The following is a 13496-nucleotide window of genomic DNA, read 5'->3' on the forward strand; positions in this document are numbered from 1 at the left end:
AAACATTCATCACCATGGCCTCTGACCCATTCATGACCTGCCATCACTCACACTAGTATGTGATCATAGAGATGTCACCATGGACTCCACCTCCACTTCCTGCCCAAGGAAAGCATCTGGTCAGATCACCTCAGTGGAGCTCTAAGGACAAATGTGAAATGGAAACCTCTTCCCTCAGCTGCCATGATACCCTCAGCCTGGGTGCTGGATGGCTCATTGGTGGGGATCTCTGTGGATCTCTATCACCCATCACTCTCAATGATTTATATCAGCTTTTAGCAATGGTTTGCTAGGTCCCAAACAGGTGTATGTTCTAAATATACCCCAAAGTTCAAGGCTCAGGTACAAGCTGGGCTCAGGTAGAAACTGGCTGGTTTCTGGTGGCTTCTGAAACATAGACCACATTGAGCTCTGCTACAGGGCTCTGAAATGATTCAAACGGATACTACTTGTTAGGATACAGATATTCAGGCATGTCTGTAAAGGCCTAGACTCTAAGAATTTAGGTGTATTCTTATCACTTGGCTAATTATAGAGGTATGAAAGAAAGAATCAAAATCACTGTCTGCTGGTGTAAGGGCCTTCTCTTACTGTGACAGTCTGAGGCCCTGTTCTTAGGCTAAGGCCTTTGGCTAAGCAGCAGAGGCAGCCATAAGCTGGGAAGCGACCGGTCACCTCCTCACATTCCAAACTAGTCACACTGAAATAAGGTGCAATTGGGCTGTTAGGCACTATCAGGACAGGATTGTATTCCTATCACCTCCAGGGAAAGGGAAGTGCCTAGAAAATGTAAAAGGAAACTTAGTTTGATAGCATCCTGTCTGGCAAGAACTCACTTATCAATAACTGGGATGTGAAATCCTCACTTCTGTATTGTCTTGTCATTATAGTTCCCACTTTGCTATTGTTTGTCTGTATAATCTCTGTCTGGTTCTGTGATTGTTCCTGTCTGCTGTATAATTAATTTTGCTGGGTGTAAACTAATTAAGGTGGTGGGATATAATTGGTTACATAATCATGTTACAATATGTTAGGATTGGTTAGTTAAATTTCAGGAAAATGATTGGTTAAGGTATAGCTAAGCAGAACTCAAGTTTTACTATATAATCTGTAGTCAATGAGGAAGTGAGTGGGTGTGGGTGGGAGGGGGTGGGTGTGGGAGATGGGAACAGGGAATGGGGGTAAGAAAATTGGAATCATGTTTTGCTAAAGGGGGAAATGGGAACAGGGAATGCGAGTAAGGAAGTTGGAATCATGTTTGGCTAAGAGTAGGAATGGGAACAGGGACACAGGTGTAAGGCTCTGTGGTGTCAGAGCTGGGAAGGAGGATACTAAGGAAGGAAACTGGAATCATGCTTGCTGGAAGTTCACCCCGATAAACATCGAATTGTTTGCACCTTTGGACTTCGGGTATTGTTGCTCTCTGTTCATGCGAGAAGGACCAGGGAAGTAAGTGGGTGAAGGAATAAGCCCCCTAACACTACTCTTATCTTATACGCTACAGATATTAATACTTGGTATCCATTATACAGCTGCATAGCACCATACATAGACTGGAAACCATCCAATACAAAACTAAAACCAGTCTCTTCCCTGAAGAGATCACAGTTTAATTCACACAGCCCTACTTGGTGGCTGAATAGGCCAAAGAAAGAGACACATGCTTCGCCCCAGTGAGGGCAAAGGGGCTGAGAGATGTAGACACAAGCCTGGTTCTCAAAAGGGGAACAGGATTGAGATACACAGACACACACTTGGCCCCTGTCAGGGGAACAGGGCTGAGAGATGCTGACACATGTCCTGCCCATGTGAGGGGAAAGGGGCTGAGAGACACAGACACTCGTCTGGCAGCTGTGAGGGGATTGTGGCTGAGAAACACAGACAGAGACCTATCCCCTGTGAGGGGAAAGGGGCTGACAGACACAGCCCATGTGAGGGGAAGGGGCTGAGAGACACAGACACACGCCCAGCCCATGTGAGGGGAAAGGGGTTGACAGACAAAGACACACGCCTATCCCCTGTGAGGGGAAGGGGCTGAGAGACACAGACACATGCCCAGCCCCTGTGAGGGGACAGAGCCGAGAGTCCCAGACACATGCCTGGCCCCGATGAGGGGAACGGGGCTGAGAGATTCAGACAAACACCCTGCCCCTGTGAGAATGGGGTTGAGAGATGCAGGAACATGACCAGCCCCTTTAAGGGGCTGATAGACAGACACACGTCCGGCCCTTGTCAGGAGAATGGGGGCCAGAGATGCAGTTACATGACTTGCCCCCTCCAGCTCTGAGCAGCAGCAATGGTGTGCCGGACATATTAAGAGCGCCAGATGCAGACGGGGGAGTTCGGACAGAGGCACCAGCAGGCCCTTGGCCCTTGGCAGGAGGATGGGGCTGAGAGGTGAAAGCACAACAAATGTGCCTAAGAGATGTAACCTATAGGGCTAACTGCTTGCTCGCCTATAGAAATATATTTTCTTCTAGATTTCTTATTTCTTTATGTTTTGATTATTTGTTTTATTACAATGGGTTTATATTAAAGTAGTTCGGCTGTAACACGAGGGACTTACAGGCTACATCCTATATGTTGCGCTAGGGCAAATTTAGCATACACAGGTCTGGGACCATTCACCCAGATAGCGAAGTGGGCTCACATATGTTTGGGACCTTTCAGCCAGCTAGATGGTGATGAGCTAAAGCATAAGGTCCACATATGATGTGTTAAAGCAGGTTGGCAAAGGGGCTTTCCCAATTTCTGACCCTTTTAAATGTAAGAGGTACACCACAATTTGGAAAAAAAAACAAAGTAACCGTTTAAGACCAGACTGAAATGTCTGGTTAGGACGGAAATAACAAATGTGACACATAACCACAAAAGGGCCATGGTAACAAATTGGAGTCTGTGATAGTAAGTTAAGATCAATGATATATTGACCTATAGGAAAAAGACGCTTCAACATTAGTAAGGTGAGGAAAGACAAATAAGGGAAAAATTCCCTACTGAATTTGCATCAAACATAACAACATCAGCATAACATATAAAAGTGGCATCCCAGGCTATGAGCAGTAGGAGAAGGAGATGTGGTCCTTGGGAGGTGCCAGAATGATGGCCACCAGTGATGATGGGCAAGGTGATGAGGAAGATGATGGATAACACTTCCGGTGGTTCTACAAGGGATGGTGTGAGTATGTGGAAGTGCAGATGTACATTCTTTATCTAGCTTGTTAAGTTGGGGTGTTTCCAACTGTGCTACCTGTATTAATAAACGATAGTAAAATATAAAAGAGTTCCTACAGTGTGGTTGTTGTAACTGTGCACATCGGGGTTCCGACTATATAATAATTTAAATAATACTGGGCCTGATTTTGGGACAAGAATCTTTCAATCCTTAATGTGATAACTGAGGATTCTTAAGTGATCTATATAATTAATACACAATCTAAAGACAGTAGTGGAGAGAGGCCTGGCAACCTCGCTAGTGCTGGGACCTATAATGCAATGCTAAAAGTGTACTATACTGTTGGAACCAGTCTGAATACTTTGTGTAAAATACCTTATTGATGCTAACCTCAGCCAAACCTGGCGGAGTATTAATGGATTCTATGCTGGACACACCTAGAGTGCACAACAAGGTTTGTAACCAGTCTGTATCTGGTACAGGAACATTACACTGTGTCAGGAAGAAACTAAGAACAAAAAAAGAAGGGAAACAACAACAAAGGTTGCAGACAGATGGAACAGCTACAAAGAGGACAAGATCTCAATGACATGTCACTTTTTAATGCCCCAGAGAACTTCAGCTTTGATAAGCCTCACCAAACAGTAATTGTAATGGGGGATTTGATCATTAGAAACATAGCTAGGTGGGTTTGTGATGACCGGGAGAAATGCATGGTGACTTGCCTGCCAGGTGCGAAGGTTGCATATCTCTCGAGGCATCTAGATAGACTTATGAGTAGAGCTGGGGAGGAGCCGGTGGTCATGGTACATGGAGGTACCAATGACATAGGGAAGGATAGGAGAGAGGTCCTGGAGCCCTATTTTAGGCTGCTAGGTAAGAGAGTGAAGTCCAGTACCTCCATGGTAGCATTGTCTGAAATGCTTCCAGTTCCATGCGCATGGCCAGTTAGATAGGCAGAGCTTCAGGGTCTCAATGCATGGATGAGATGATGGTGTAGGCAGGAGGGGGTTAAATTTATTAGGAACGAGGGAACTTTTCGGGAAAGGATGAGTCTACACAGGAAGGACAGCGTCCACCTAAGTCAACATGGAACGATCCTGCTGGCATATAGAGGATTTTTTAAACTAAGGGCTAGGGGAAAGCTGATGGTGCTGAGGAGCACATAGAATCATAGACCCACAGGGGAAGAAGGGACAGCAAGGGTCAGCGAGTTTAACCCCTGCCAAGATGGAGAATGTGTTATGTCTAAACCATCCCACACAGAATACTGTCCAGCCTTCGCTGGAAAATCTCCACAAAGGAGCTTCCACAAACCTCCTCAGACAGCTGTTCTATTGTCTTACTCCTCTGACAATTAGGGAATTTTTCCTGAGATTTCATCTAAATCTGCTATGCTGGAGTTTGCCTTCTGTGGCAAGAAAGAACAATCTTCCTCCATTGTTTTTATGGAAGCCTTTCAAGTATTCAAAGACCACTATTATGTCCCCTCTTAATCTTCTCTTTTCCAAACTAAACATACCCAGTTCTTTCAGCCTTTGCCTGCAGGGCTCGCATTCCTTGCCTCCTGAGCCTTTAGTATCTGATTCTACCCCTCCAGGCTAGGTCCAGTGTCTGGGCAGTCCCCCCCACTGTCTGTTCCCAGCCACAACTCACTCCTGCTGCCTCATGTAAACTGTCAGCTAGTTCAGGGTTGTTTGCAGTGCAGGTGTAATTGTGCTGGTCCCAGGATATCAGAGAGACAAGGGGCAGTTTGCATGGAAGATGCTGCATAATGTGAAGTGACAGAAGACGTTGGAGAACCTGCGGGTTCCTGTGGGGAAGACACAAATGCAGACGCGCCTGGAAAAGCTAGTGGCTTTTCACAGTAACCTTCCCCCTCCCCTGAGCCCAGTGGGGCAGGGAACAAGGCCCGCTCTGCTCAATAGCTATTTGAACCAGAGTCTGCATCTTTCCTAGAGATTGTCCCAGCTCGAGGGCCCTTTGTGGTTGCATTGCTGGGCATGTGGAGGCTGCAGGTTCTGCCCAGCACACACAGGGCACTGGGGAGGGTTGGGGGCACTAACAAGTCCTACGGAGAGGCCTGGGGCGACTGACGGGGCCCTGGTGGGGAAGGGGATTTCCACTGGTGAGCAGCAACTGCCAATCATGCCCAAGGGGCTCTGATGAGTATTAATAGGAGTCAAACCATCTGCAGCTGAGCTTCTGGTGTGCGGGTGTGTGGCAGGAGCCCGGTTCAGCCCAGCGTGAGCTCCGAGGCGGCGACCCCAGGCCACCAGAGCTCCAGCAGAGAGAGGAAGGCTACCATCAGCCCCAGGATGCCCCTAGGGCAGGCTGTGGGGACAGGAGACCTGACTGTGACGGGGTGTGGGAGGCACAGGCAGCACCCCTGTCTGGGTCTGCTCATCAGGGGAGGCTGCAACACTGCTCCCCCTCTTCCCCGGGCCTCCATGCCAGCCCCCACCCCCACACCTTTCCCCCTGCCCTGTTCTGCACTCCTGGGGCTGCTGGGCGGTGGTGAGTGGGGTTTTGTCCCCTTTGCTCCCAAGGCCGTCCCAAAAGAAGGCAGCCAGCACTAAACCATAGAGATTAAGCCCATCATGAGAGACTTGGCTTCTTCCTTCCCCTCCCCTGTACCTGCCAGTTGTGTGATGCTGCCCTGGCAGGTGGGAGCCAGACTATCGGAGCCTAGACCTGAGTGAGCTATGGCTTTAAACTGAGTTTGGACCCCAGCGTGTGTAACGGCTCTTGCAGAAGGAGGCCTATGCTTTAACCTATTCTTGCATGGGACAGGGGACAGAGTCCTTCCCTGAGTGGCTTCATCTGGCCTTGGCTAAGGTCTGAATCAGCAATACTCCCTGTCAAGTTTCCTCCCCCACTCTGAACTCTAGGGTACAGATGTGGGGACCTGCATGAAAACCTCCTAAGCTTACATAGAATATCAGGGTTGGAAGGGACCTCAGGAGGTCATCTAGTCCAACCCCCTGCTCAAAGCAGGACCAATCCCCAATTAAATCATCCCAGCCAGGGCTTTGCCAAGCCTGACCTTAAAAACTTCTAAGGAAAGAGATTCTACCACCTCCCTATGTAACGCATTCCAGTGTTTCACCACCCTCCTAGTGAAAAAGTTTTTCCTAATATCCAACCTAAACTTCCCCCACTGCAACTTGAAACCATTACTCCTTGTTCTGTCATCCGCTACCACTGAGAATAGTCTAGAACCATCTTCTTTGGAACCACCTCTCAGGTAGTTGAAAGCAGCTATCAAACCCCCCCTCATTCTTCTCTTCCGCAGACTAAACAATCCCAGTTCCCTCAGCCTCTCCTCATAAGTCATGTGTTCCAGACCCCTAATCATTTTTGTTGCCCTTTGCTGGACTCGCTCCAATTTTTCCACATCCTTCTTGTAGTGTGGGGCCCAAAACTGGACACAGTACTCCAGATGAGGCCTCACCAATGACGAACAGAGGGGAACGATCACGTCCCTCGATCTGCTCGCTATGCCCCTACTTATACATCCCAAAATGCCATTGGCCTTCTTGGCAACAAGGGCACACTGTTGATTCATATCCAGCTTCTCGTCCACTGTCATCTCTAGGTCCTTTTCCGCAGAACTGCTGCCTAGCCATTTGGTCCCTAGTCTGTAGCGGTGCATTGGATTCTTCCTTCCTAAGTGCAGGACCCTGCACTTATCCTTGTTGAACCTCATCAGATTTCTTTTGGCCCAATCCTCCAATTTGTCTAGGTCCCTCTGTATCCTATCCCTACCTGCCACCATATCTACCACTCCTCCCAGTTTAGTATCATCCGCATATTTGCTGAGAGTGCAAACCACACCATTCTCCAGATCATTTATGAAGATATTGAAGAAAACCGGCCCCAGGACCGACCCTTGGGGCACTCCACTTGATACCGGCTGCCATCCAGAATGGAGCCATTGATCACTACACATTAAGCCCGACAATCTAACCAACTTTCTCCCTACCTTAAAGTGCATTCATCCAGCCCATACTTCTTTAACTTGCTGACAAGAATACTGTGAGAGACCATGTCAAAAGCTTTGCTGAAGTCAAGAAACAATATATTCACTGCTTTCCTTTCATCCAAAGAACCAGTAATCTCATCATAGAAGGCGATTAGATTAGTCAGGCATGACCTTCCCTTGGTGAATCCATGCTGACTGTTCCTGATCACTTTCCTCTCATGTAAGTGCTTCAGGATTGATTCCTTGAGGACCTGCTTCTTGATTGTTCTGGGGACTGAAGTTTTACTTTATGTTTTACTTACTTTTACCAGCTTAGGTTAAAAGTTCCCCAAGGTACACATTATTTTACCCTTTGCCTTTGGAATTTCCACTGCAACCACCAAACTTTAACTGGGTTTACTGGGAAACGTAGTTTGGACATGTCTTTGCCCCCATAATCCTCCCAACCCTTGCACCCCACTTCCTGGGAAAGGTTTGGTAAAAATCCTCACCAATTTGCATAGGTGACCACAGACCCAAACCCTTGGATCTTAGAACAATGAAAAAGCATTCAGTTTTCTTACAAGAGGACTTTTAATAGAAGTAAAGGAATCACCTCTGTAAAATCAGGATGGTAGATACCTTACAGGGTAATTAGATTAAAAAAACAAGCAGGGAAACAAGCAGGGAGAACTGGAGGTCCTGGTAATGTCAAGGAACTATGACGTGATCGGAATAACAGAGACTTGGTGGGATAACTCACATGACTGGAGTACTGTCATGGATGGTTATAAACTGTTCAGGAAGGACAGGCAGGGCAGAAAAGGTGGGGGAGTAGCACTGTATGTAAGGGAGCAGTATGACTGCTCAGAGCTCCGGTACGAAACTGCAGAAAAACCTGAGTGTCTCTAGATTAAGTTTAGAAGTGTGTGCAACAAGAGTGATGTAGTGGTGGGAGTCTGCTATAGAACACCGGACCAGGGGGATGAGGTAGATGAGGCTTTCTTCCGGCAGCTCACGGAAGCTACTAGATCGCATGCCCTGATTCTCATGGGTGACTGTAATTTTCCTGATATCTGCTGGGAGAGCAATACAGCGGTGCATAGACAATCCAGGAAGTTTTTGGAAAGCGTAGGGGACAATTTCCTGGCGCAAGTGCTAGAGGAGCCAACTGGGGGGGGGGCGCTTTTCTTGACCTGCTCCTCACAAACCGGGTAGAATTAGTGGGGGAAGCAAAAGTGGATGGGAATCTGGGAGGCAGTAACCATGAGTTGGTTGAGTAGAGGATCCTGACGCAGGGAAGAAAGGTAAGCAGCAGGATACGGACCCTGGACTTCAGGAAAGCAGACTTCGACTCCCTCAGGGAACGGATGGCCAGGATCCCCTGGGGGACTAACTTGAAGGGGAAAGGAGTCCAGGAGAGCTGGCTGTATTTCAAGGAATCCCTGTTGAGGTTACAGGGACAAACCATCCCAATGAGTCGAAATAGTAAATATGGCAGGCGACCAGCTTGGCTTAATGGTGAAATCCTGGCGGATCTTAAACATAAAAAAAGAAGCTTACAAGAAGTGGAAGGTTGGACATATAACCAGGGAAGAGTATAAAAATATTGCTCGGGCATGTAGGAATGTTATCAGGAGGGCCAAATCGCACCTGGAGCTGCAGCTAGCCAGAGATGTCAAGAGTAACAAGAAGGGTTTCTTCAGGTATGTTGGCAACAAGAAGAAAGCCAAGGAATGTGTGGGCCCCTTACTGAATGAGGGAGGCAACCTAGTGACAGAGGATGTGGAGAAAGCTAATGTACTCAATGCTTTTTTTGCCTCTGTCTTCACTAACAAGGTCAGCTCCCAGACTGCTGCGCTGGGCATCACAAAATGGGGAAGAGATGGCCAGCCCTCTGTGGAGATAGAGGTGGTTAGGAACTATTTAGAAAGGCTGGACGTGCACAAGTCCATGGGGCCGGACGAGTTTCATCCGAGAGTGCTGAAGGAGTTGGCGGCTGTGATTGCAGAGCCATTGGCCATTATCTTTGAAAACTCGTGGCGAACCGGGGAAGTCCCGGATGACTGGAAAAAGGCTAATGTAGTGCCAATCTTTAAAAAAGGGAAGAAGGAGGATCCTGGGAATTACAGGCCAGTCAGCCTCACTTCAGTCCCTGGAAAAATCATGGAGAAGGTCCTCAAAGAATCAATCGTGAAGCACTTGCATGAGAGGAAAGTGATCAGGAACAGCCAGCATGGATTCACCAAGGGAAGGTCATGCCTGACTAATCTAATCACCTTTTATGATGAGATTACTGGTTCTGTGGATGAAGGGAAAGCAGTGGATGTATTGTTTCTTGACTTTAGCAAAGCTTTTGACACCGTCTCCCATAGTATTCTTGTCAGCAAGTTAAGGAAGTATGGGCTGGATGAATGCACTGCAAGGTGGGTAGAAAGCTGGCTAGATTGTCGGGCTCAACGGGTAGTGATCAATGGCTCCATATCTAGTTGGCAGCCGGTATCAAGTGGAGTACCCCAAGGGTCGGTCCTGGGGCCGGTTTTGTTCAATATCTTCATAAATGATTGGAGGATGGTGTGGATTGCACTCTCAGCAAATTTGCGGATGATACTAAACTGGGAGGAGTGGTAGATATGCTGGAGGGGAGGGATAGGATACAGAAAGACCTAGACAAATTGGAGGATTGGGCCAAAAGAAATCTGATGAGGTTCAATAAGGGTAAGTGCAGGGTCCTGCACTTAGGACGGAAGAACCCAATGCACAGCTACAGACTAGGGACCGAATGGCTAGGCAGCAGTTCTGCGGAAAAGGACCTAGGGGTGACAGTGGACGAGAAGCTGGATATGAGTCAACAGTGTGCCCTTGTTGCCAAGAAGGCCAATGGCATTTTGGGATGTATAAGTAAGGGCATAGCCAGCAGATCGAGGGACGTTATCATTCCCCTCTATTCGACATTGGTGAGGCCTCATCTGGAGTACTGTGTCCAGTTTTGGGCCCCACACTTCAAGAAGGATGTGGATAAATTGGAGAGAGTCCAGCGAAGGGCAACAAAAATGATAAGGGGACTGGAACACATGAGTTATGAGGAGACGCTGAGGGAGCTGGGATTGTTTAGCCTGCAGAAGAGAAGAATGAGGGGGGATTTGATAGCTGCTTTCAACTACCTGAAAGGGGGTTCCAAAGAGGATGGCTCTAGACTGTTCTCAATGGTAGCAGATGACAGAACAAGAAGTAATGGTCTCAAGTTGCAGTGGGGGAGGTTTAGATTGGATATTAGGAAAAACTTTTTCACTAAGAGGGTGGTGAAACACTGGAATGCGTTACCTAGGGAGGTGGTAGAATCTCCTTCCTTAGAGGTTTTTAAGGTCAGGCTTGAGAAAGCCCTGGCTGGGATGATTTAACTGGGAATTGGTCCTGCTTCGAGCAGGGGGTTGGACTAGATGACCTTCTGGGGTCCCTTCCAACCCTGAGATTCTATGATTCTATGATACTAAAACATAGAGAATCCCTCTAGGCAAAACCTTAAGTTATAAAAAAGACACACAGACAGGGATAGTCATTCTATTCAGCACAGTTCTTTTCTCAGCCATTTAAAGAAATCATAATCTAACACATACCTAGCTAGATTACTTACTAAAAGTTCTAAGACTATATTCCTGTTCTGTCCCTGGCAAAAGCAGCATACAGAGAGCCCCAGATCCTTTGTTTCTCTCCCTCCTCCCAGCTTTTGAAAGTATCTTGTCTCCTCATTGGTCATTTTGGTCAGGTGCCAGCGAGGTTACCTTTGGCTTCTTAACCCTTTACAGGTGAGAGGATTTTTCCTCTGGCCAGGGGGGATCTTAAAGGGGTTTACCCTTCCCTTTATATTTATGACAGCTCCTATACACATTATCCGTAATGGGGAGGCAGCCTTGGGTGGAGCTTAGTAAAGGCTCTCAGGTGCAGGGGGCTCTCCTGTTGGCATGACAACTCACTAACCCCACCCTTTCCCCATAGCAGGCAGCCAGGGTGCCCAGGTTGTGTCCCCTGGTCACTCCGGAGCCATGCCACCACACCAGAACCGTGGCTAAGGGCTCAGTGCTCTCTGGGGCCTGCTCCTTGTATCTGCGGGAGGTTGGTGCCTAGGAATCTCCTCGACTGTAGCGAGCAATGGATGGTCAGGGAGATGAGGTCGTCCTGACACCCAGCACCCAGGACAGCCCAACTCTGACCCAGGGGAAGGGAAACTGCCTTGCCTCCCAGGCTAGGGTGGGTAGGTGGACAGGAGCACCAGCTTGGCATAGCATGTAGGCAAGTAGTAATGGTGTCAGGCCGTAATGTAGCCACTGCTGTGCAATGAAAAGTTGAAGCCGTGTTGTGCTACAGACCCAGACAAGTATGTTTATTAGCCCTGCTGCTCAGCAAGGCTGTGGTGGGTTTTCACAGTAAGGAGTGAGTGACTTGTCTGGAACCCTGGCCTTGCTGGCCCTCACATCACCTGCACAGACCTTGCTCCCCAGCTGCTGACCCATGCCGTGGGTTTCAGGATGGCTTGATGCCCAAGACGTGGAGCACCCTCTGCCGGATGCGTGGGGTTCTCATCCCGTAGATGATGGGGTTCATCATGGGAGGGAAGAGGATGTACATGTTTGCGATTAGGATGTGAACATGGGGAGCCACGTGGCCAAAGCGGTGGAAGAGGAAGGAGAAGAAGGCGGGGGTGTAAAACACCAGCATGATGCAGATGTGGGAGCCGCAGGTGCTCAAGGATTTGTGCCGTGCATCCTTGGAGGGGAGGTTGAAGACGGCCTGGAGGATCAAGATGTAGGACAGGACAACGAGGATAAAATCTAACCCCCCTGTTAGAAACGCCACAAGCAGACCATAGGCTCTCATGACCGTCGTGTCTGCACAGGCCAGTTTCACGAGTGCCATGAACTCACAATAGGTGTGAGAAATCACGTGGGTCCTGCAGTATGGGAGCCATTTCAGCAGGAATGGGTGTGGGCCCAGTAACACGGCCCCCCTCATCACAATGCCTACCCCTATCTTGGCTATGGCCTGATTGGTCAGGATGGCCGAGTGTCGCAGTGGATTACAGATAGCGATGTAGCGATCAAAGGCCATGGCCAGCATAAACCCGGACTCCATGGTAGCAAGTGAGTGAATCAAAAAAATCTGGGCCAGGCACGAGTTGGTGTGAATGGCCCGCTCGCTGAACCAGAAGATGCAGAGGGCTTTGGGCAGGGTGGTGGTGGAGATGACCAGGTCGGCGAGTGCCAGCATGGAAAGGAAAAGGTACATGGGCTCGTGGAGACTCGGCTCGGTCTTGATAACAGCCAGGAGGAGGCCATTCCCCAGGAGGGACAGAAGGTAGACGGAGCAGAAGGGGATGGAGATCCAGACGTGCGCCGCCTCCAGCCCCGGGATGCCGAGGAGGATGAAGGTGGAGGGGTGGGGCGTGGTCCAGTTGGAAGCTGCCATGGTGCGGCTGGTTGCGTATGTTCAATTCCACGGCACGGCTACTTCCTGCCCCTGTAACTAACCATTAAAACAATCAGTAACTGTCTGATGGTACCATGACAAGGTGGTGTTTTCTCAGCATTAGTTCTTCACGTGTCCTGTGCTAATGGCACAAAAAGAGTGAGGGACGAATAGCCTATTCTTGGCTCCTGCACTGCAGCCATTCCACTCTCATTACAGAGACAATAAGCGGTAAGTGAGGGCTCTGTAGCAGTTCAAACCACAGTTTCTTTTTCTCTACATTCCTCTCATTAGATGCACTATGAACTGTCCATGAAAATTCTGCCTGAAAATAGACTCATCAAGCTCAGTCCTGAGCTGTCAGAAATGGGCAGATAGCCATTACAGTTATACCCATTTACACCACCTGGAGATCTGGCCCATTGCAGGCCGCTGAAAGAGAAACCTGGTTCAAGCCATTTTCACTGATTGTACACTGCCTCCTGAATACCTGCAGCAGGGGCTGCAGGTATTGGGGCAGAACGAGGAGTAATGGTCTCAAGTTGCAGTGGGGGAGGTTTAGATTGGATATTAGGAAAAACTTTTTCACTAAGAGGGTGGTGAAACACTGGAATGCGTTACCTAGGGAGGTGGTAGAATCTCCTTCCTTAGAGGTTTTTAAGGTCAGGCTTGACAAAGCCCTGGCTGGGATGATTTAACTGGGAATTGGTCCTGCTTCGAGCAGGGGGTTGGACTAGATGACCTTCTGGGGTCCCTTCCAACCCTGATATTCTATGATTCTAGGGGAGGGGAGGGAAAGTGCTGTGAGCATTACCATTCACGTGGGTAATGGGTTTGGATGACTCATCTCTGAAGCTTGCCTGCTTCCCCTCCAATGACATTCTCGCTCCTCCA

At 48.6% G+C, this 13496-nt stretch overlaps 1 protein-coding gene across 1 annotated transcript; it reads right to left on the minus strand.

Annotated features, from left to right (window-relative positions):
- Positions 1–11660: 11660 nt before the first annotated feature.
- LOC140913429 (olfactory receptor 52K2-like) lies at positions 11661–12602 on the minus strand. The gene has a single exon (XM_073349855.1). The coding sequence runs from the start codon at positions 12600–12602 to the stop codon at positions 11661–11663; it is 942 nt and encodes a 313-aa protein (XP_073205956.1).
- Positions 12603–13496: the final 894 nt, after the last annotated feature.

The sequence above is a fragment of the Lepidochelys kempii genome, chromosome 1, assembly GCF_965140265.1.
Source record: "Lepidochelys kempii isolate rLepKem1 chromosome 1, rLepKem1.hap2, whole genome shotgun sequence".
In the NCBI taxonomy this organism is placed as follows: Eukaryota; Metazoa; Chordata; order Testudines; family Cheloniidae; genus Lepidochelys; species Lepidochelys kempii.

Excerpts from the sequence above, each read along its gene's own strand:
- LOC140913429 (XM_073349855.1), bottom strand. The coding sequence starts at position 12,602 with ATGGCAGCTTCCAACTGGACCACGCCCCACCCCTCCACCTTCATCCTC.